Source organism: Ictidomys tridecemlineatus, chromosome 12, assembly GCF_052094955.1.
Source record: "Ictidomys tridecemlineatus isolate mIctTri1 chromosome 12, mIctTri1.hap1, whole genome shotgun sequence".
Lineage (NCBI taxonomy): Eukaryota > Metazoa > Chordata > Mammalia > Rodentia > Sciuridae > Ictidomys > Ictidomys tridecemlineatus.
The window spans coordinates 82,701,464-82,726,734 of record NC_135488.1 but is presented as its reverse complement, the minus strand read 5'-3'; the positions used below and the strand labels follow the sequence as shown (position 1 = coordinate 82,726,734).

The 25,271-nt window shown below is 38.1% G+C and overlaps 1 protein-coding gene across 6 annotated transcripts in view; it reads left to right on the top strand.

Moving 5' to 3' along the window:
- Ston1 (stonin 1) overlaps positions 1–16,963 on the top strand; it is a 56,112-nt gene extending 39,149 nt beyond the window's left edge. For 5 of the 6 annotated variants that reach the window (XM_078029239.1, XM_021725823.3, XM_078029238.1 and 2 more), the window contains 3 exons: positions 3,763–3,786; positions 5,406–5,608; positions 8,276–16,963. In XM_078029239.1, coding sequence (XP_077885365.1) covers positions 3,763–3,786; positions 5,406–5,608; positions 8,276–8,350 — 302 coding nt within the window. In that variant the 3' untranslated portion in view covers positions 8,351–16,963. The remainder of the gene's footprint in view (positions 1–3,762; positions 3,787–5,405; positions 5,609–8,275) is intronic. The other variant, XM_021725825.3, reaches the window with a different exon arrangement.
- Positions 16,964–25,271: the final 8,308 nt, after the last annotated feature.

The window sequence follows — 25,271 nt, the reverse complement described above, 5'->3', positions numbered from 1 at the left end:
ATGCATAGGAGAGATAAGCCTGGGTATGAGGGAAGGCTTTACTCAGGAGCTGGTGGTTAAGCTTGACACAGAACTATCAGCAGATTCCACTCAGAATATAAACAGCAGAACCACAGGCCTGTAGGTGGGTAATCTACTAAAATCTGGGGAGTGGTAGGAGAAGAAAGAAGCATATGAAGATCTTGTGAGCCATGTTATGGGGTATGGAGTTTGTCACCAGGTCCTCAGAGGTGTCTTCAGGTATGACTGGGACAGTATCATACCCCATTTTGGAAAGGCAGGTGTGTAGTGCAGGGGAGGTGTGCAGGAGTAGGTTATAGATACAGGGAGGCTGACAAGGAAGGATAAGGAAATTCAGAGGAGGTTCCTCCAAGATGATGACAGATTGGGCATGGGGGCAAGGCAGTGGGGACAAAATCAGGGTGTCTAGTGTGGCGAATGGTGTTGTCATTAGCTGATAGCACCTAGGATCTGTCAATCATTCACCTTTTTAAAATTAAGTCTGTGTTGGGCATGGTGGTGCATGCCTGTAATCCCAGCTACTTGGAGAGAGAGGCAGGAGGATTGCAAGTTTGAGGTCAGCCTGGGCAGCTTATTGCAACCTTGTCTCAAAATAAAAAATAAAAAGGGCTTGAATATAGCTCAGTGGTAGATGTCCCAGGTTCAATTCCCAGTACTCCCAGTAACCACACTTTGGTGTGTTATCCTTGTATTATTCGTTTCTTTGGACCTTCAACAATTCAGTTTCAGATGTTAGATATTTTGGTTCAGGGGGGACTGGATATCAATATACTTATTTACCACATAAGTAAATAAGTGAATAGTCTGCTTCCCCATTCCGGCTGCATGTTAGACACATTAGAGCTTTAAAAACATACAGGTTGAACTTTTCTAATCCCCAAATTCAAAATGCTCCCAAATTTGAAAGTTTCTGAGCATTTAAGTGGAAAATTCCATTCCATGAAATTCAGTTTTATGCACAAAATTATTTAAAATAGTGTATAAAATTAGCTTCAGGCTGTATGTATAAGGTATGTATGAGACATAAATGAAGTTCATTTAGACTTTTGTCCCATTCCAATGATATTATGTCTATGTAAATATTATGAAATTAGAAAAAAAAAAACAACAACCAAAAAACATCATCATCAACAAAAACAAAACAACTTGCAATCTGTAGCTCTTCTGGTCCCCAGCATCTCAAATAAGGGATATTCAACCTGTATGCATCTACACACCCCAGCCCCTAACACATCTCTGGGGCTGAGGCCCAGTTTTTAATGTTTGTGAAAAGCTTTCCTATTGCAGCCACGGCTCAGGAGAACTACTGACCTGGTCACTGTCCTGTGAAACCCTGTCTGGTCTCTGAGGCAGAGATCATTCCTCCTGCTCCGTGTGTTCCTGTCTTCTAGAGGCCTGTTACTCATCTCCCACTGGTATTTACCAGCAGTTGGGCTCAATGAGAACAATTACAAGAATGGACTTTGGTTGGACTTGATCTTGGCCCTCAGGGATTCTTTCTGGAGATCATCAGAGCGCCAGGCCCATGCAGAACAGCATTTTACAAGCATTTCACAAGCATTTCAGTCAATTGTACAGTGATAGTGGTCAGAGCAAATCCTTTGGGATCAAAGCTTTGGCGAAGATTAGATCTGGGTGCCAAGATTAGATCAAGGTCCAGACAAGGAGAAGAGGGCTGTGTCAGAGTGGGGAGGGGAGAGTGCAGGTCGGAGGGGGCTGGCTATGTGAGTGAGAAGGACAGCGCAGAGAACAGGAAAGTGCCTGGGAGGCTGCAGTCTGATTTGCCTCTTGAGAAGAGGTGGAGGCAGAGGAAGGTTGGGACTGAGGGGAAGCCTTTGTCTCAGGACAGTGTTTCTTAATAAATTTCTACATGAACCTCTTTGTTAAAATGGAGGCCAACTCTGGGGCTGGGGCTGACACTCCTGTGTCTCTAACAAGTGCTGCTGTGGACCGACCACACACAGTAACTGGATCCTAGAAGTCATCTCTAGTTCTCGGTGTGATTTTTTTTTTTTTATATGATTTGTGTGTTTAGAGAACAAGACTTTAAAAAATATTTTTAAAATATCATGCTTTCCAAACCAGTTTCTGAAAAGCCTTCACTATTAGAAAGATATTTTGTAGAAACTGGTGGAGAACATATGAACTAGTCTACTAGGCACTCATTAAAAATATTTTTGTTTTTGCTTTTATTCCTGGGAAATTGTGAGCCCAGCTTAACTTTTCCTATTGGTGAAATCCCCTGCGATTTCAGGAGAGGTGGGATGAGCTGCAGGTCTCTGAAATGTCTCTCTACCAGCTCTTCCATGCTCACTGTTCCTTTACAGCAAAGGTTGGCCTGGGTGGGAGCTCATAGATTTCATCACACTGAGGTGGGAAGGAGAACTGGGAGCTTAGGCCTTGTTTTGAGGGGGAGAGAGGAAGTAGCAGGAGAAGAGAGAGTCCCAGAAAGAGAAAGAGAACCTCGATTAGCCACAGGTGGTGTAAACAGTGGCATAGAATTGGAAAGGGTAATAATGGCAGTGGTGGAGTGTTTATTAGCAAACATTCCTCTCTCTCTTACCAATAGTTCTCTTTTTCTTCTTTTTGATACCAGGGATTGAATTTAGGGTTACTCAACCACTGAGCCTCATCCCCAGTCTTATTTTCTATTTTATTTAGAGACAGGGTCTCACTAAATTGCTTAGTGCCTCACCTTTGCTGAGACTGGCTTTCAACTCGTGATCCTCCTGTCTCAGCCTCCCAAGCTGCTGGGATTATAAGGAGTGCACCACTGTGCCTCTCTGCCATAGAAACTTTGGTGTGTCATCCTTGTATTATTCGTTTCTTTGGATCCTCAACAATTCAGTTTCAGATGTTAAATATTTTTGGTTCAGGGGGCACTGGATATCAAACAGATCTAAGAAGATTTTGTGATGTGCATTTCCCAACCTAAGATTAGGAGTTGGGCTGTGACAGTAACAAGTACCAAAGCCCCGGAGTGCCCCCTAGTGGTCAGAACTGAGATGACGGGATTTCCCTTTATCTTTCATTCATTTATGTGTGAATTTGACAAATAATCAGCTAAGCTCCACGTCCCAGGATAGACATTATCATGGAGCTCAAAGTCTAAGGAGTGTATTAGTAAACATTATGGAGTATTTAGAGCACTCCAAAAGCCAGGAAAAATATCCCAGAAAACTTGAAGAGAAAAAGTGGTTTTATTTTTCACAATTTGTTTCCCCCAGGAAAGTAGGTAGGTTTTATTTCTAACATTGTACAAATATGAGATCTTCAACTTGGGTTTAATTTTTTTTCTTAAATTTTTATTAAAAACTTCCCCTATTTTTTCCTTATAAAATATGAATCTTAAATTAGATTGTCTCCATGGCTGGGGTTGTAGCTCAGTGGCAGAGTACTTGCCTAGCATATGTGAGGCACTGGGTTCAAGCCTCAGCACCATATAAATAAAAATAAAGATATTGTGTTCATCTACAAGTCAAATTTTTTTAAAAAAAGAATTATATCATCTCCGGTATAATTTTCAACTCTATGTAGAATTCAGTTTCTTTATTAGCACAGTCATAATAATTAGATAATAATATTGGATATAAAAATCAAGTAGTACTTGTCAAATTAATAATACGTGTGCAGCACATCTGTACCACTGGAGTACACTACTTTCCCTGTTCTGTGTGTATATAACTGGTTGATTCTGACAACAACCATCTAAAGTTCATGTTATCATTACCCTCATTTCAGATGGAGAAACCAAGGCTCAAAGAAGTAAGTAACTTTCCTGGGATCACACGGCTCTTGGGTAGCAGAGCTGGATCACCCTCTGGGTAGTCTGGGTGCAGAGGTTGGATTCTTAATCACTCTGCCATCGTAGGACTGAATTAAGTGTGAATGAACTTTGTGCATCCTGGCTGTGGCCAGAGTCTAGAAAGGATAATGGATTGTGGCTCTCCTGAGGGGTGGGGTGTGAATGAAGTCATCACTTTGCCTGTAGTGATGTGGGTAGAAGTGCTCAGGGGCCACTGTTTTCCTATGGATGTGGCTAATGAACATCTGTTGGTTAATTGATTGATAACTTCTCAAGGCCCTTTACAGCCTTGGAATTCTATTAGTTTCTCTACAAGAAACAGGTTGTAGGGAATGAAAGGCAATTTATCTTTTCAGAATTAAGTGAAATCCTTTAAACTCTTGTTTTTGTGCCTAAAGCTATACTCTGATGAAAATGTTCTTGATTTATGTCAGTGGTACAGCAATTTCATCTGGCTTTTGAAATTACTGTCATCACGGACATTTATTTAAGACAGCCACATTGGATATGTAGATGCTATGAACAATGGCAACAAGATCATGAATCATTTATAAAGTTACTGCAGTGAAAATATTTTATACTCCATTATAATACATGTACACACATATGTGAACCCACCTAAAATCTTTGAGTATATCCAGTATCTCTCTGGGTCTGGCATAAATCCTGGCCTGGTGTAGTGTAGATGCTCAATAAATGACAAATTGGATAGAGTGAAAACAAGTATTAGATTGAAATTTTGGATGCCAATATGCCCGTCTCTGCACTCTATATCTGTTCCAGTCAAAGCTTTTTAGAAGGATGAATGAGAATTACAGTAGAGAAAAATAATCTGTCCCTCTGAAAAAATAATTCTTGGTTTGGAATATTTTTTGAAATGTAATAAAATTTCAAATTTAACAAAATCATACTTTTTCATATAACCTAATTTGGGCTGAAATTTACCTTTGCATGGAGTGGTAAGAAAATGAATGAATTAAGAGTTACTTGTAAGAGCTTAAGAGGTTTCCACAGGGCTAAAGCACATTGTGGCCAAATACCTTATAAACATTACTCTTACCTTTTAATTAGAGAAAAAACTTTGTAATACTTATCTCTGTAGGTATATAGTAACAGTAACAAAATTGTAATTTTTTTTTTTTTTGGTACCAGGGATTGAACCCAGGGATACTTAAGTATTAAGCCACATCGCCAGCGTGCTCGCGAGTGCGCACGCACGCACACACACATGCACACACATATATGATTTTTTTTTTTTTTAATTTTAGAGACAGGGTCTCTCTAAGTGGCTTAATCTGGCTTTGAACTCATAATCCTCCTGTCTCAGCCTCCCAAGATGCTGGGAGACTTGAATCATCATGCCTGGCTAAAATTATACTTTTTCTTAGAGCTAGTACTTGAAAATGCAGATAGAATTTCCACTACTTGGTACACAATTGTAGATTTTGATAGCATTTTGTTTAAATAGAATTTGTACTGCGAATTGCTTATTAAAGTAAAAGATAAATGCCTTTTATGTTCAGGAGAAATGTTCAATGGCCATTAAAACACTTTGACCGTTCAATTTTCTTTCTTCAAGGTCCTGATCATCCCCACTGTCTGTCATACAAACTAGAACTTGGATCAGACCAAGAAATTCCCTCTGACTGGTATCCATTTGCTACTGTTCAGTTTTCTATGCCTGAGTCCTGTGCCTCAAGGACAGAGGTCAGGTCTCTGGGGGTGGAGAGCGATGTCCAGCCACAGAAACATGTTCAACAGCGAGCTTGCTACAACATCCAGGTACATCCTAGAGCCCCTTGGTTCATGTTGGGCCATCTAGAACTGGGGCCTGATTTGGCTTTAAATATTTGCTTTACCCTCTGAAGTGACTGTGTGTGTGTGTGTGTGTGTTTGTGTGTGTGTGTGTGTGTAATAATATTTGCTCTAGAATAAGTTTGGCCATGGAAACTTTGTAGTACTATTGAGCTTAGTTCTTCCCTTCCATACTGGAGAACACAAATTAGCAGTTATGTAACTTTCAATGAAAAACAGGACATTTAAAATGAACTCATATCTTAGAAGTACATTTGTAATAAAAATTATGATGTGAGATTTCCCAAGATGTTCTGAGGAACATGTGTTAGGATAGCATTTCTCATGTGCTGTGGAACATGTGTCTCTCATAGTGATTCAATTAAAAAAAAAAAAAAAAAAAGGTTGGGATAGTAAATTAACTAAATGAAGGTTCTGAAAAGTCCTACGAAAAGAAAATTGCTAAGCTTGCTTATCTAATTTTTCCCAACTCATTGACTGAGGACTATTGTCTGGTGGTTATGTGTGTATAAAACACACATCAAAATCTTACGGAGGGCTGGGGCTGTGGCTCAGTGGTAGTACATTTGCCTGGCATGTGAGAGGCACTGGTTCGATTCTCAACACCACATATAAATAAATAAAATAAAAGTCTATCAACAACTTAAAATATATTTAAAAAATATCTTATGGACTAGTATTCTGTGGAGCATCCTTTGAGAAATGCTGAGTTACTCTGTTACAAGAGTTTTAAGTGTTTACCATCAGTTCTGCACTCTTGGGCCAGGTGAATTACACTTATATCTGTTTCTAAACTTATTTTTTCTTCATGTATATTATTATTTTTCCTTTTTATCTTCAAGTTTGGTATGTGTATACACACACATACATATATCTGTTTAGAAACATATATTAGACATTATATATATATATATATATTAAACATACATTAGAAACACACACAGAGCATATCTCCCACATATTTCCCATAGTATCTTAAAATGGTGACATATGTTGCTGATTTTGTTTACAAATATTTTTCAAATTGGAAAATATTTCACAAATCACAGAAATTGAATAGTGCTTAACAAACAGGTGGTTCTGTTTAGAATTTGTTTTCTTTTTGTCTTGCACATGGACAATATTTATACTAATAGCATTTTAAATATATGTGTTGGTTGAATCTCAGCTATGTTTAATGCCATCCTGATTTTCTACTCATTTATTCCTATTAAAATCATGTGATTTTATATAAGACATCATTAACACCAACTAGTGGTCCTATAACATAGTAATATATCAGGATTTTTCTTTATTTTGGACCATCTGTTTAGAAGTCTATATGTTTGAGCCTGGTGATTTTTTCCTATCGATAGAATTAATGATGAGTAGATGCTGTCCTGGGTACTTTTTTTGGCACTGAAGAACTTACTTTTCCAGCATGGCTAAAGAGAGCTGCTTTCCCCAAGGTCATGTCCTCTCCTGGATCACCTGTGTACAGAGATGGGTAGATACAGTGTATAAAGACCCCATTTGATCAGCTAGACTCAGTCTACAGGACTACTAAAGGGTCAGCCTCCCAGATATTGGCTGCTCTGCCCACCTGTCTCCCCGCTGCCGTCAATGATCAGCAGAACGCCCCAGTGAACTTTCTCACTTGAATCTTATCTCAGAATCTGCTTCTTGGGAATTGACCTATAACACTAGTTGTGTAAGTGTTATGTATGACTAAAATGTGAGTCAAGTGCACACAGAGACTTTACTTATACCGGCCTCCCTATTTATAGAATATGTCTATTTCACATAGTTTTAGTAGACAGCTTAAAATTATATAACAAAGTGTCTCAGGTTTACCATGGATCTGTGCCTTTATTTCTTCAAAGTCCTGATCATCCCCACTGTCTGTTAGTTTCATAATGCTACCTTCCTTTTAGTGTCTGATGAACTGTGTCCTAGGTCCAGCTATTGCTATAGATGGGAGACACAGTGGTGAACAAGAGAGACAAGGTCCCTGTCCTGATGGAGCTTCTAGTGTGTATGTGGGGGGCAAACAAAAAATTAGTAAACAGCAAATAATATTATTTCAACAACTGATGAATTCTAAAAAGGGAATATGATAGGGCAACAGGATTGAGAATGAGGTGAGGGGAGACTCCTTTATTCCAGGGTGGTCCAGGAGGATCTCCATGAGGAGAGGACATTTGAGATGAGATTAGAAAAAGAAGCAGCACAGATGGTTTGGCTCAACTGGGTTACTAGTTTGTAAACTAGTTTTTTTTTTTTTTAGGAAAATAATTTGGAGTGTGTTTTAAATTTTGGGTGGGCCAATGACTATATAATATGATCCTTTAGGAGATAACTGATCACATCTAGCCAGACTTTTCAATATCTTATCAATATATACATGTATTCTCAATATGGAATTAAAAATGAGTTAATATTTTAGATGCATATTTATAGTACGTTTGACTTAAAGAATTTCAGTTTTGGAGGGAAGGATTTGAGGGGTTCTTTAGTCCCCAAAGAGAGCACTCTTCTAAGCTAGCGCGGGAGGCTGGAGGGCTGTGTTTGAAGTCACAGTGTGAGCTGGCCCATCCTTGCCTCATGTATAAATTGGACTGCTAATGCTGCCCATGTTTTGCTTTTATATAACAGGTTGAAATAGAAAAGAAATGGATTAAAATCGATGGAGAAGACCCAGATAAAGCTGGTGGCTGCATAACTCAGTAGAAGTACCAAAAGTGATGATGATCCACACGTCAGATATGTAACTCAGAGAAACCACATGAAGTTCTGCTATTGGCTTCTGAGTGGTGGGCTTAGGACAGGCCCAGTGGCTGTGTGTACAGAAGCTTAGACCTAAAACCAAACCTTCTGTGTTTTGTGCTTTTGATATGTTTTGCCATAGGGGTTTCATCTAAATGTGTCTATAATTCGTGTGATGTTTTGCTTCTTATTGAAACTCAAAGGCACTGTAATCTGAAATACGTCCTGGCAGCCAGTTTGGCTGAAGGGTTTTTGATTTTTGATTACTGAGTGGCTGATTGTTTTGTACTCTGGATTACCTGAGTGCCATATTTATTATCCCTCAGTCCCCAATCTCTTCTTGCTGTGTTAGCATCTGTACCAGAGGGAAAGGCAATCAAAGAAGATGTAAACCAAAATACTTAACTTCCCCTTTTGCTCATCTCTGAAACGTGCTTTGGTAGAGAATGAGGTTGAAACCACAGCTAAAATGGAGATTTGGAAGTATCAGTGGTTTTGAATTATTCATATTCCCATCCTCTGACCACATTGGTAAGTAATCCTTGGCTGTATCTGGTAGCTGTCTTTCCCTGACTCTGTTATCATTTGAAAAGTGTCTTTGTATTCTGGTATGTGCTGCAAAGAAGCTATTCCAGTTGATATACATATTTTAGTACAAGTCACTAAGACATACTGCCTTTTGGTTGGTGGGATTCCTTTCAAAATAGAATCAGAGTATTGGACACTAGTTAAAATATTTATGTACATTAAAGATGAATTTTAAAAGTTCATGAATATTGCTTTCTAAAAGTATAGACTCTAAGAATGTATTTTGATAAAGTATTATTTGTAATTAACAGAAGCCTCTCTTGAGTAGATTCTAAATCATGATTATTTTATGTAGTGCTGCTATCATGCTATTTTTTGTTAATTATATGCTTAATTTAGAGTATTATTCTTTAAAAGATGAGTAAAGTGAAAGACATTAGATTATTTTACTAATATTTCTTAGAGAAGACATTTCTATTCTTCAAAGTCAGGGAAATGACTATAGTAGTTTAGTTTTTAAAGAAAAGCCAACATCATTAGCACCTATAATACTAGTTGTAATTTCCTTTTAGTATTTACAGCAACAGGTCAGAATTATGTTTTATAGTCTGAAAAACAAACTTCTCTGTGATTTTAATACACCTCCAATATATGTTGAATCTTAAATATGATCAGGAGGCATTTTTCTCTATTTACTGGATTGTTTTGAGTCAAAACTGATATAATGTTCTTCCCAACAACATTTTTTGTTGGCCTACAGAGTTTATTTCCTATGTTTTATTTAATATTGTATTACATTCATTTTAATCTGTTTAAATAACAGATTAAAACAAACATTTATGATGGTCTGTATCAATTAGCAGATTTTATTGCTTTTCATTTTTTACTGTGAAGGCACAGAATGCAAAAGTCAATGGGAGAAAGGAATTGATGTTGTTCTTTTTAACTTCACTTGACATGTTGCTCATAATATCATACGTTTGAGACTCACTGTTTATGTGTATAGGAGGGCAAATCTGTGTGTGTGTGTGTGTGTGTGTGTGTGTGTGTGTGTGTGTGTGTGTGATTGTTTTTAAAATTCTACCATCTTTTCTTATCATCTGGCATGGGCACACCCTGGAGCAACTTCAGTCTGCTCAGAACAAATATGGCCGTGGGCCAGATCTGATGCTATACCACAATCCCAGAAGTTATCTGGGTTAATTACTGCCATTCCCTTCCAAGTATGTTTTATGGCATCTGGCCTACAAAGAACTCACAGTCTGATTTAGACGAACTTAATGAATATTTACACCTCAAAATAAATTCAACAAAGGGTTCAACTAATTGTCTCTCATGCTTCATAGGTTGACTAGTATCTGTGGGTACGTCACTGCTAGGGTCATTTACTCACAAGCCACCCAGACTTCTGGGAGCATATCAAGACTCATTGTTGAAAATATAGTAACAAAAGACTAAAGCCCAAATTGAGTTTCTGCAGCAATGCAAAGGTTGATAGCATTAACAGCAGGGTGCTCCCGCATAATTGTTAATTTGCACATTTATTAGAACCTTAAATATTCATTACTTAGTGTTAAATTAACATTCTGTGTAGGAATGAGAGCCTTCTTAATATGATTCTTCTGACCTTAGAAATGGCAGAAGGTCAAATGTGACTATGGAGCTCTAAGTGAAAAAAATCAGGTAGGGTCCATTTAGATTTAAAAATTAGGAAGTAGAATTTCTTTTGTCAGAAAGTAAATAGTGACTTTCAAGCCCCGCCCCCTCACTTTTAAAGGAAGTCGGGAGGGAATAAAGGAAGAAATACTTATAGCATTTTAGGTTAGTTTACTTGTTTATTATGAGTTTGACCATTTTGAAGTCAGTTGTTTGATTGACACTATGGCACATTTCCAAAGAGAGGAGCAGTTGTGACTAGTCCCATTCTGTTCCAATTGTTCTAGTCTGGTCACTTTACAAATCACAGAGTCATAGTAACAATATAAATGAGTTCACGGATTGATCATCACATGATCAATTATGAAGATCTGAATTAAAGAATATTTCCTTTTTCAATGGAATCACAACAGTTTATTTAAAAAGGGATGGAAAAAGGATATTTTTCAGAACATAAAGGCTAAAATTTTTGACCTGATGTATATTTTAGACAGTTCTAGGAGTTTAGTTCCCTTAATTCTGGAGCTGTGCTTACAATATAGCCCTTTTCTTATAAATTCAGTTAGAAGGTCTTCCTTAACAATGACTGTTATAATGTTTTACTCAAAATATGATTTTGTGTCCTATCAATACAAATATAAAACAGTTTGAGCCCTAATAATCATGTAACAAAGTATTTTGTAGATTGCATATTGATTTTTCTAAAATTAAAGATGTATTTCAAATAATTCTTGCTGTGCTATGGACTTATATCTTTTGCAAGGCCTGGGGATATTTTTTTTAAGGTGTGAAATCAATTTCAATAACCTTCAAAAATTGACTCTCTGTCAGGCATATGTATAAGACTTCACTATTAAGGACTCATTGAACATGGCATCTTGGCATATCCTGGAAAAATAATACCATCAAACTGTAATTGATGATATGATAAAGGATGATTTTTAAAAGAGCAAATAATCATGACTCATAAAGATATGGAGTGAGTATGTGCATAAGATTTTATTTAACTCACTAACTAATGAGGGAATCCATAAGCTGTTATAATTGGTTCAATGCTGGGTGTGGTGTTACACACTTGTAATCCCAGCAATTTGGGAGGCTGAGAAAGGAGGATCCTAAGTTCAAAGCCAGCCTCAGCAATTTAGCAAGACCTTAAGCAACTTGAGACCCTATAAAATAAAAAAGTCATAAGGAGTTCCAAAGAGAATTCAAAAAGAGACATATATTGGAAGTAAGGTATTCTCAAATGAATTTGCCAATAGATACAAGATGGGTCTAGTCATTCTTAGGGCAACAATAAAAATATAGTATCCTCCTGTCCTAACAATTAATTAACATTTCTGTGGACAAGACTCATGAGCATTAGTATCAGACTTCTATCATTTACATATTCATAAAATAATTCAAAGACAAAGTAAAGGTATTGATAACCTGGATGAAAATGAGATAGGACTTCCATTTCAAAGTCTTATACCATTTTTTTTTTTGACAATAGGCTGAACTTTGTCCACAGGCGAACAGAATTGTACAACTTGGGCAACTTGTTTAGTAGCACTAAAGAAATCATGTGTATTTAAAAGCAAAGTTTTTGAAGTTTTGAAAACTATTTTTACCCAATAGTGCAGAATATATTTCAGAGAGCTGGGGTGGGTGCGGTGGGTAGGCCATAATAGATACAAAAGTAAATCAATGCTGATTAAAAAAACCTTAATGAAACCAACCTCTCTTTCCATCATAAGAAAATTGACTTTTGTTGAAATTAAATTTTTATCTATTAAAGTTAATATTTCAAAACTGTACCAGAAAGATCACTGAGCACTATTCTAGCCATTGCTGGTAGTGACAAGGCTTGGCTGTTCTTCAGGAGCAAGAGAAAGGATTAAGTGTCATCGAGTGACATGTTTGTAACAATGTCCCTCAAAGCCCCATCATTTAATTTTTTCTTGTTCAGATCTACCTAGGCTGCCCTGCCCGCTTCCAGGTATCTATGTCATCTATCCTAGACCCTCTCACTCCCTGCACAATTCTGCCCCTAGGACCTTTTGCTCCTAAAGTATAGAACTGTGTGTATTTGGTGAGATATTGATTTTGATATTGACAATTTGATATTTTCATTGACAATTGCCAGTGTTTGTCATTCTTGCTAGCAATTTCATGGGGCTCAACCTAATTACCTGTCTATTTTCCAGGGTTATATGAAACAAGGATTTTTTTTCTTGTTGTAAGTATATTAATAAGTTCTTGCTTAGAGCTGGCATTGAGATATGAATTTGTCTGTAATTAATTTTTTTTTTTGGTACCGGAGATTGAACTCAGCAGCACTTAACCACTCTGCCACATTCCTAGCCCTTTTTAATATTTTATTTAGAGATAAGGTCTCAACTGAGTTGCTTAGAGCCTTGCTAAGTTGCTGAGGCTGGCTTTGAATTCGTGATCTTCATGCTTCAGCCTCCCGAGCCTTGTAATTAATTCTTAAAGCAAGATAGTTGCTGGTTATCAAGCAGATAGTTGATTTACTAAAAATACCATAGATAAAAGTTTCAGGTAATATTGTGCTTTTAAGATTATGTTCCTTCCACCTGTATGAAAGAAGAAAATGGATTAGTGTGATTGCCCCATGTTTTGAAAGATTGAAGTTCATTTCCATGAGAATTCTAGGAAGAAACACAAATCGCCATTCCACCTTGAGATTTGCTTCTTCCCCTCATGCCTCTGCACACCAGCACAGCCTTCCAAACCTCAGAAGGAAGGATAGTTTATGTAAATAAAAGGATTGTATCTTGACATTTTTCTGAGAAGCCCCCTTTGTCCTACCCAGAATTGCTGTAAAATCCATGAAATGTAACTTGCAGTACACTTTTAAAACAGAAGAGGGTGCTCTCAGGCAAGCTGCTGTTACCCAGAGTCAGAAACACCAGCGTTTGAATTTGGTGAAGCTTGTATTTTGATTAATAAAAGATCTTGAGGGCATTTTACAAATCATTTCAAAGCATCGTGAGTCCGGTGAAGCATAATTAAAATTAATGCAGTAACAAACACTTTAAAGTATTCTTAATGCTTTGTCTAAAAATGCTGTTGAATACAATTTTACACATCCCAAGGATTTAAATACTATGCTTATCTCTAAACATTTCTATTAAGGAGACAGAAAAATAGCATGTTCCTTCTCCACTGATTTAAAACTCTAATGAGAGTTAATAAACTCTAAATCTTACTTATGAAGATTTAGAAAATATTGTAATTAATCCATCTTGTGTGGGCATGTATCAAAGTCAATGTGGTCTCTAAAATTTAGCTCCAGCCCAGGATTGTACTTTCAGTCTATGGGTAAGACCAAGCAAATATTTGCTTGCAGAATATTCCATGTTACCTTGACCCAGGGACAAGGCTTTGTTCTTTCAATCCTCAGAAAACAGTAATGAGCTCTTTCTCTCAGAAATCTTTCTGGGTGGATGTTGCCATTCTTTTATGAAGCCCATTAGAACATTCTTCTTCTAAAAATCTATGTCATGAGCAAGTCTATGAGTGTAGCATGAGACATTCCCAAAGGTGTCTGCCGCCATCTGAAGTACAGAAGTGTTGCTTAAGGCATTGGCTGCCACAGTTTGTCACTTCTAATAACCTCAAAATGCTATGTCATTACAATCAATCATCTTGCTGATTATTCTAATGTTTATTGAGTGCTTTCTATGTGTCTACATTTTTTCTAGACACTGGGGATAAACAATCACAAAACAGTTAATTGCTGTTATCCTAGAGGGTATATAATAATGGAGGAAGTCAGACAATAAACAGTAATTTGTTATGCAGGAAAATAAAGAAGGGTAGGGTGGCAAAGAGTGGCAGAAGAATGTTGAAATGGAGTTCCAGAAGAAACCTGGAAAAAATGAAGGAGAGAGTCACCTGGATCCTTCAGGGAAGAGTGATTCCAGCCACTGCTAATGCACAGGTGCTAGAATCAGGGCTCTTGGCCTGTCTCAGGAATATCAAGGCTAGCAGCAAATAGCTACTCAGTGGCAGAGGACCAGGGAGAAGGAAATCAGAAAGGTTGCTAGCAGGTCAGGGAGATCAGGTAGGGCTTTGTAGGCCATGGTAAGGACTTCAGGTTTTATCCTAAATGAGATGGAAACCCCTAGAGAGTTTCTGGTGAACAAGTTACATGAACTTTGTTACATATTAAGGTGAGTGGGGGGCAAAGACAGAAGTAGAGAGAGCAGTTAGAAGCCTATTGCAATAACCCAGGCTTCTTAGTTTGTTCCTGCTGATATAATAAAATACCATAGGCTGGGTAATTTATAAAGATCAGAAATTTATTTCTTACAGTTATGAGAGGTTGGAGAGTTCAAGATCAAGGTGCCAGAGTATTCAATGTCTGATCAGGGTCAGTTCTTCATAGAGGGCAGCATCTATGTGTCTTTGCATGGAGGAAGGAGCAAAAAGGCTCCCTCAAGCCTTTAAAAAAATCTGTTTATTATAGTGTGGGGGACTGAACCCAGGGTCTCGTGCATGTAAGGCAAGCACTCTACCAACTGAACTATATCTCCAATCCCCCTTCAGCCTTTTTTTAAATAGCACTGATCCTGTTTATAAGGGTGGAGCCTCACATCCTAATTACTTCCCAAAGGCTCCATCTTTTACTACCATCCATTGAGGGTTAGATTTCAACATGTGAATTTTGGGAAGACACAAACCTTCAGACAGTAGCACCAGGTGTGACCAATCATAGTGATTAGGAGTGGTGAAAGAAGATGCAAAATTGTTGAAATACAAGAAAGAACAGTGCATGCTGAGGGACTGGATGTGGATTGTGAGGGGGAGAGGGAACGGAAGATGGATGATTCTAAGATTTTTCATCGGAGCAGCTACAGAATGGGACCGAAAGATCAGGAGTTTATGCTTGAACGGGATGTGTTAACCTTGAGACATTTATTAGGTATACAAGTGGAGACAGTGAGTCCTACTTGGGTGCATCAGGTGGGAGAGAGTGCTGGGCTAAAGATGCCACTTTGGGAACAGCAGAATTTAGAGCTGTGGGACTGGCTGGGATCAGCTGGGAGAGAATAGAAATACTAGAAGGGGTCTGAGAGCTGAACCCTTGGGCTTTTTGAAGTTTAGAGGTCAGAAAAACAAGGACAGTAAAGGAGACCAAGGAAGAGCAGCTGGAGGAGAAGACATCAGAGGCTGGTATAGGGTAAGATGAGGACTAAGAATTGACCACTGGATTTAGCAACAGGCAGCAATGTCATTGGAGTAAAGGCAAGGAAAGCCAATTAAGCGCATAGAGAGCCAGACAGTAGATACTCTGTTGGGGAGGTAAAACTTCTTTCCTAGGTCCTGTGGTTGGCCTAAGAATCAAAATGACTTGAAAGAGATTAACAGAAGGGAAGCATACAAATTTTATTTAACGTTTCTACTTGTATGTGGGAGTCCTCAAAAGGAAAATTTAAAAAAGCCTTCAGGCTCCAGGCACAGTAGTACACACCTGCAATCCCAGCAACTCTGGAAGCTGAGTCAGAAGTTGGAGGACATCTTTAGCAATTTAGTGACGTCCTAAGCAACTTAGTGAGACCCTATCTCAAAATAAAAAGGGCTGGGATGTGGCTCAGTAGTAAAGCACTCCTGGGTTCAAATCCCCAGTACCAAAAACATAAAAATAAAAATAAAGCCTTTAGACCATAATGTTTATATTAAATTTTATATGAAAAATAAAAAAAAAATTGTGCTAACATGAGAAGAGAAAGGGGCTTGGAACGGTGACCAGGAAATAATGTGGAACATAGTGGAAGGTAAGGGTTATTTTTAGTAGCTTTGTGTGTACAGATCCATTTTGGCATTGACTCCCAGTCTCCCATGCTAAGAATGTTTCTTCAACTAGCATAGGAGACCACCTTGCTTATGGGAAATTTTATGACCTGCTTTTAGGTAGAAAGGAGGAGGTCAGAGACCCTTCCTGCAACTGCTATTTCTCAAGTTTCATCAACTTAAAATAATCAATATGCCAAAGCAGCATTTTTTGGGTGGCATGATCTGAACTTCTCAAAGTCTTTTGAAAAGTTTGTGCTGTAAACATCAGGATAGTAGCTGGTGAGAGTGAGATCCCCCCACCCTTCTCGAGACTCAAGTATTGGCCTTTGTTTCTACTAGTGTCTCCTTTTTCTTTAATTATTATTACTATCTTACCTTATTGATATTAATTATTGCTAAAATGTTCTCAATGTCAATGCTTATAGAAAATGATTTCTTGTCATCTTTCAATCCATGTCAATTGAATCATGTACTGTGTCTTGCATAGGTGTTAGCTGTACCAGCTTGTATTTCTTCAGAGTTTTCACTAACATATTTGTGATGTTGTGGGTGTTAGACATTTTAAAATAAATTTAGCCATTACTTTAATCACTTTCCATTTTGTTTTTTATTTTTTTTTTCAATGAGCTCTGCTGGGTTGATGTCATATCATGTTGGTATGGTAATCCTGCTTCAAATTTTGTTATTGAATTCAAAGTAATTATGAAGCAATTGCTGGTTTCACAATCTTGAGAATGACCACAAGTTACTGCAGGATAAGAAAAGCACAACTATTAATTCATAGTTTTTATATCTACGTGTTTAAGCATTGGTTCTTTTTATGCTTTGATATAATAATGTTCTATGTAAATGATTGTCCAGTACTACTAAGTGAATTTGAATATAATTAAAGTACCTGCAAAAGGCAGAAATTAAGCAACTACTAATGTAATATTCTATTTTCTTGACTTACTGTTTAGTTATAAGACTGCTTTTATGATTAAAATAAGGAGCTGGTCAAAGTAAGATTTATGAACCATGATTTATTGAAACACAAAGATGATTTCTCCTTAGGATTACAATGCTTAAAGAGGGGTTGAATAGCGAGACTAAATCCCATCAGGGACACATTGAGAGGTGAGGCACATTAATCACATAGTGAGTTCCAAAATTATTAGAGTCTAGTTGCTCAGTTAGGTTGGAAGCAGGCCTCTGTGGAAAGTAAAACCTAAGTGCAGTGTGAAGTGTTCCTTTTTAGAAGAGAGGCTTTCTAGAGAGATGGCGTCCGACATGGAGAACTGTGAAGATCTGTGAAGATAGAGATGGCGTCCGACATGGAGAACTGTGAAGATCTGTGAAGATATCTAGGGGCCCGCCATATACAAGTGCTGGTGAAGCTTCTGAGATTAACCCAAAGGCTAACTGGGTATGTCCCTGCCTTAATTTCAGCTCTCTGTCTCTTGGGATCTAACCCAGGGTTCACACTTAACTTTAGCTCTTTATCATCCATCTTCAGAGAAGTGACTGAAGGAAGGTAACTTGGCCACAGATTAAGCTCTCAAAGTAACTGTCAGATTCTTAGGTGTATGTATATTGTGTAGGCCAGTAGTTGAGGTCAGTATTTCACATATGAGGTTTGATAAGGTGTGACATAATATCTATAAAGGGAGGGGATGTACACCCCAAATTCTTATCAAAGCAAAATCTCACTCGCATAACAAACTATATAAGTATTTGGAATCATTAAAAGATACATAATAATAATTATTACAATTAAAATAGAAGAATAAACTTCAAATTTAAAATATTATTTCTCTGCACACTAAGTACTTAATGTACAAAGTGACCCAACAAAACTTTCCAAAGATATAATATCTTGTAATTCTTTTTATTTCTTATTTTATTCTTCTAAATTTAAAAGCACAAATAAAAACTTGACATGTCCACATAGAATGACAGAATTGAAATGAACTCAGTTCTATTTCTTTATCTTTACAATAACTGCTTATTATGAATCCATGGCTTAAATCCAAGAATATGTATTACCAAGAAGGATGGAGACACAAACTGCATGTGAAACAAGTTTGAAACATTCTGGCCCATTATGATTCCCCAAAGTGAATACATATATTTGAGTCTGTGTGTATCAGGGATCCAACTGGATAATTTGGAGTTCTCCAAATTAACTTCCATGTAAGTATAATGTTTATTCAATGTTAAGAAATGAAAATATACTTATATTCATCTTTGATATGCATTATTAAAACCCAATAGTAATTGTGCCAATTATTTAGAATGTAAGGTAATAAAGAAATTGAATGGGGGGTGGTGAGTGTTTTATTGTGGACACTTCTTAGGATTTGTGTGTGTGCTGATAATCAAATGCAGACTGACTTTGTTGTTTCATTATTGTGTTTAAATTCTCAACAACACACCTGGTATGGCCTGTACTTGGAGCTAACAGCCCACACTCCCATCTTGGTACACCACTGGATTGTAGATATTTATGCCTATTAGCAGTGTTCTAGTAGTAAAAGGAAAACTAATCACACAAAGGAGAGAGTGAGACAATTTCTAGGACTATCTCTGTAAGTAGACAAGAGGAGGTGGGACACAAGACCGCTAATGGAGGGGCTGCCTTAGGTAAAAAAATAAAAAACCAAAATCCCCAAACTAACAGTTCAACACTGTAGTGGGTGAAAGACAAGTAATATGGGCACAGGTGTAGGGTACAGTCCTATATATTCAAAGTATTATTCCTTCATTTTTTTTTGTAGAAGTAGAACTGGATTCAGAGACTTTCTACATGTCCCATTGACAGTAAGAGTCCTATTTCTTTAAGAATCCTTTATGATCAACAGATTTTAGTTTTATTTTCTTGAAATCTTTGATCATATCTTCTAGTACATGCTCTTTACTGGTATTAGTGTTCAAATATCAACTGTACTGACCCAAACAAGGACGTTCTTGGGACTTTGCAACTGAGAGTATCAATCCCTTCTAATGGAATACATGATAAGGTAGCTCTGATTTGGGAAACCCACTTGTGAATACTCTAGAATTCAGTCTCCTTTTCTGCTTCTCATCTCTGAGATGCTGCAGATCTTGAGTGGCTGCAGATCTTGAGTGGCTGCGTGGGGGTCGGAGATGACACCCAGTTGCTATGCTTGTCCTTTTCCTGTGGAGTTTTATTTTGATATTTTCACACTGTTCAGAGAGAATTCCACCCAAAGGTCCTCAAGTGCCATGAAAAGGACAAGGAAAGAGCATCTCTGAACAGTGGCATTGTTAAATGCCAAGAGCCTGTCTCTCCAGTGGATAATTTTGAGACATTCTGAAACACTTTTTAAAGGCCTTGCTAAGAACTCATTGTGGAAAAGGACAAATTCTATATTAAAACTTGCTCTGGGATCAGAGATGGCCTTGGGTAGGATTGTGAGCTAGATGGTGCTCATAGTCCTCTTTTTATTGCCTTTTCCTCTATTGGGGGGAGGATACCCCAACCCCTTCTCCCTGTTTCTCCACAAAGATCTTGGAGGCTTCCCCCTCTCTCCCTTCTTGCTTCATATAATCGAGTGCCAGTCATTTAGACCTTGGTGTCTTTCCACTCTGATGTTGCTTCTGCTGCAGGTTTTTCTAACAGGGTTGCTTACTCGTCCATACCTCCAGACCTTTAAGCGTGTCTCTGTCTTCACTGTGGCCATCCTCCGACCTAGCCTTCATGCTGCTGTCTGTGACGAGGAGCACATTATCTGGCACTGGCTTACCAGACAGCCTCCGCTTTCACTCCAGCTTGCCTTGTTCTCTGTCCTCTGGCCAAGCTGAACTGCTCTCATTCCTCAGACCCATCCTGTCATCAGGCCTCAGGCTTTAATACAATGTCCTTTCCTGGAACAATCTTTCTTGCCTCCTCCCTTTGGCCCTTATGTCCTATAGATCTCAGTTGAGAGGTCCTAGGAAGCCTTGCCTGGGCCTCCCATTCAGGTTAGGGACTCCTCATATGTCATTTTTACTACGAATCCCATTATATTGTAATTACTTACATTTTTTTTTTCCACCTCATCTTGTCTGGGACATTGATTAGAGTGGCTCTGCCCATTGTGATTTCCCATTTTCTGGGAAGAAGCGCATATACAAGGGTAATAATAGGTGGTGGTAGAAACAAAGCTGGTAGTGTGGGGCTGCTCCCTTGGCTGGAGTTTAGGCAGCTATGTCTTGAATTAAAAATATCATATGAATGAACGGTAGGGTGGATTTAGATCAATGCACTACTTCCCCCAACAATGGTTGCATGGTAGTCTCTAATCATTCCCCATGCATAGGCCAGAAACTCCATTTTGTAACTGGGTAACAATAAGTTCAAATCATAATATTTAATGAATGCTTTACAGATTGGAGGTACTATGCTAGGTACTTAGGGAGCATATAAAGAATTTCATCAGTCCTCAAGGAATTTAAAACATATCACACTTATGGTTACAAATGTATTTTTCTTAATAAACACGCACACACACACACACATATATATATATATCCTCAAGGGATTGAAAAGATTAAAATGTTTGTTTCAAAATTTGATTTAGTCTTGTTTTTGAATGCTTCTGAATGTGGAGAAGTGCTGCATTCAGAAGCATTCAAAAAGCATTCAGGAGCCACTTGTCAAAAGAAACGAACTTTATTTTTAGAACCACACAAGCCAAACAAAACAGCTCCTCAGGAAAACCTTCAGAGCCCAACTGCCACCACCGGCTTCCACAAGCCTCTCAACCTCCCCCACTCCTCCTGCTCTTGAGGCCGATTGGCTGGGTCACATGGGCGGAGCCAAAAAAAGTCCCCCAATGAGCAGCTCAGTAGTCTGAAAGGGCTGGGAAACAGCCCAATGAGCATCACCGCAGAGGAGCCAATCAGATAGAAGTTGCTGGGGCCACTGTGAGCCAATCATCAGCTGGCAGTCTGAAAGTTTGCTGGGGCCCCTTCGGCTGTGGCTCTCAACATGGAAGCCATACACTTAGCTTTTAAGCACCTACTATATGCCAGGGACCATGTTTTCTCATTTAATTCCCAACAACTGATAAAGTGTTATTTCTCAACTGTCTCTGTTAGAGATATCTTGGAACTATTATGTAGCCGCAGGGTTTTTCTTCCTTGTGCTTGAAACAACACTAGGTACTTGATTTCCTTCACTTGTCTATATAAGGATAAAATGTAACCTTGAATGGAAAACATTCAGATAAGGAATGACTAGTTCACCCCCATAAATGGGTGTGCAGACACACACACACACACACACACACACACACACACACACACACAACAGGGGTTTGTTAGGAACTTCTTATGTGGCCAGGATGATGCTAGGTACTACAACATAGGAAACAAATGGGACTGTACAAATCATGCTGTACTGTAACTCATGGAAACACAACATTGCCCACTTCTAAGCCAAAAGAAAACACAATTACAAGCAGGAGTGACAAGGGTAGTAGTGGGCTATGGAGTCGAGTAGTTACTGTATTAGTTTTCTCTCTTAATGCTTCTCTCTTGGTCCTTTGACTTGAGACATCAGGCTTTTGTTGAGGCTTTTCTTGTCTGAGATCACTGGTGGTTCCCAGGTTGCCAGCTTCTTCAACTCCATCAGGGATTTATGAAGCAAAAAAGGAAACCAGGGAATCACTGCTGTGTCAGTCTGGCGTTGCAGGGTCCCTCACTGGTCTGTCTGCTTCTTTCCACCTTTAAGAGTCTTCTTATATTTGTTTTATATGGAATATCCAGAATTTTTATATATTCTTAGCTGAAGGATCAACAGTGATCTCAGACAAGGATTAGGAAGAAGTACATCTATTCTGTGTTGTCTCTGCCCGTCCGGATACTGAAGCACCTAAGGCAACAATGCAGAATATTTAAGATATTGCTATTTACCTCTTACAAAATGAGACAAATTAGGAAAACAGAAAAGTACAGTTATTGTGAGAACAAAGCTGGTTGGTTCTCTCCAGATCAGAGGATTCAGCTGAAATTATTGGTCATTGTTTCAATCTTCTGTAAGTGGAAATTTAGGCTGGAGAGTTAATTGGAGACAATGAACATTATTCTTTCTAATACATCATGTTCATGTATAATTATACACATTATGATTAAGAAATGAAAATCATTTCTTATATAGGAATCATTTCTTATATAGGAAGTTATTGAAACCTTAATAAGACACTGATGAGTATGTAGAAAAATAGAGACAGGAAAACTGTTTAAAATAATTTTGCATATGTTCTATGAGTTAATTATTATCAGCAACTTACATATATACACAATGTATACGTCTTCTGAATATTAAAGCATTTTGAAATTCAGTGATGTGCTCACCAACAGTGGTCCATTGTGTGATAAGGTCACCAGTTGGCCATAGCATTGTGTCATATGGTTGTTTCAACTGAAATCCTGTTGGGGTGCAGGGAGGGATTCATCATGGTGGAAAAGTGTCAGATGTTCAAATTGTGCCAGTTGATTCTGGAGTTGTATTAGAAAATGGGAAATGTTATAAAAGTGCAGCATATAAATAAACCAGAACTGCCAACATGTAACCACTTCAAAGTTACAAGGGGAGGCAAAGATTATCTGGATTTTCATTTCCTGGAAAATGTGAGGGATGAAGCAGAGGCAGAGAAACACAATACTGCTGGGCTTAATGCATCGGTTGCAAAATGTTAAAAAACTAATTATGAATATTTCTTGCCTTAAGCCATATGCCCAAAGACTAACTCCTATTTTTCATTATAGATAAATTTATTATTTAGAATCTATACTGAAACACCCTGTGCTTGGTTATTAAGTTTAATATGGAAAAGATAATGGGCTGTCTCTAAAATATCTATTTTTTTTACATTGTTATCCAAGAAAAGGACTTCATAGATATGGACTTTTCACACATTAAAGCATCATGAAATGGTTTCTTTACTTTTTGGAATAGTATTGCTGAAACCTCAAGGCAAAAATAATGGGAATATACAGAATGCAAAAAAATTAATCTGATTATTAAGATTTTCAAAATCTGGTGTTAATACAATGATGTAGTAAGTATATATTATGGTTTCTAAGCAAAGCATACAAAATGAAAATCTGATGCTCTAATCTGTGACAGGTGACTGGAGGAGAGCTCCGTGCCTTGGTACAAGTGTAATTTCCAAGAACTAAGTACTCAAAGAAGGAACAAACCCTAGCATTCCCTTTTTATACTCTATTTACTAACACAAAAAGTAGTCACTGTAAAATTGCCTCACTGAGGCTCTGGGATTTTGAAATTTCAATTTTAGCATCAAAAATGCTTTGTGCATACAACACACTTCCCCTCTGACTTTGAAAAATTGACAAAAGAAATGTGATTATTACATAACTATAAAAATCTGCTTGTTTCATGATAATCTTGGGTCAAAGCTGTCAAATATCAGTCTATAAAGATTCCTTTCCATACTTTTAAAATGCTCTTGTGACCAAAGAGGGTACTCACGAAACTTCAAATGCTGAGATTAAAATAGGGAAAACCAAACCTTCTATAGTCACAGTTCAACCGGATAATGGGTCCTGTATGAGTTATCTCATACTGTATAACAAATTACCTCAAACACTTAACTGCGTAAGGTGACAAACATAATTTCCAATGACTTCTAGGTATCAGAAATCTAGGAGATGCTTAGAGGGTGGTTCTGGTTCAAGATCTCTCATAAGAATGCAATACAGCTGCCATTCTGTGTTGTAATCATGTGGTAGCTCAACTGGGCAAGGATTCATATCCAAAGTTATGCAAGTGATTGTTTGCAGGTTTCTAATATGTGTGGTTATGGGCTGGAGTCTCAGTTCCATAGGCTACCTGAGTGTTAGTGTGGCAAGACAGTTGGTGTAGGGATCCAGCTTCACCTGATTATAGCCATCATTATTTGTAATTGTCATTTTGCCCACCATGTGACCCTAGTATATATTCCAAATCTAATGAGATAAATGAAATCATTAGGAGAGCCGAGTGTCATGTTCCTCATGACTAAAACACTCAGGGTTACTCCAGGTGAACTGGGCTGCGGGAAATAACCACACAAGAGACAGAGATAACCTTTTTCTTTGGGGGTCCTGTGACAGCTCCTCTGAATTTAAGGGTCTGCAGAAAGAGAGAGAGAGAGCCAGCACATGCTGACCTTTTTATTGAGGAGAAGCCATTCAAATGAGGCAAGGGGTCAGGTTTCAGGGGGTTGAGACTAGCTTCATGATGTCTGCTGTCAGCAGATTGACTGACATCTAGGAAGGCCACACCTAAAGGCAGAAAGGGACACACAAAGAAACAGGTGAGCATAGCTCAACCCATGGGACTTCAGGAAGGCACGCCTATGTCTGAAGACACATTCTGCTACTTCGAGGATTGGGGCAATCAATAACCAGGTTACTACGAAAGGGACCAACAGATCCTTTTCAGATCACGGGAAGGAGAATACCAGTCATTCAGTGAGACTGCCTCCCACAGCTGAGCATTTTGTGTCATGCTTGTGCTGTTTATAATTTTTGAGAAAGTCTAGGTACATTCTAGCTGGCCATGGGCCCCCTTTGTCTAGCTTAGTATGTAAACCCTTTCCTTCCTTGGAGTGTAGAGATACTTCTGTCTTGCTGTTGCCTAAGATTTGCATCTGTCTATAAATCCCATCCTAAATTGCAAAGACTGGATTTGTCTCTTTCCTCAGCTTCTTGATACCTCTGTCTTTGGTGACTGGTTCTGAAATACCAAATTTTTCCAAAATAGCTGGGTTCTCCAGAGTTGATTGATGTATGTGGGAGTGGGGGATCCTACAGCCATTTATAATAAATCTGGGAGTGATGTATCATTATTTCTGCTTTATTCCATTGGTGGGAGGGGAAGATACTAGGTGGTGAATACCAGAAG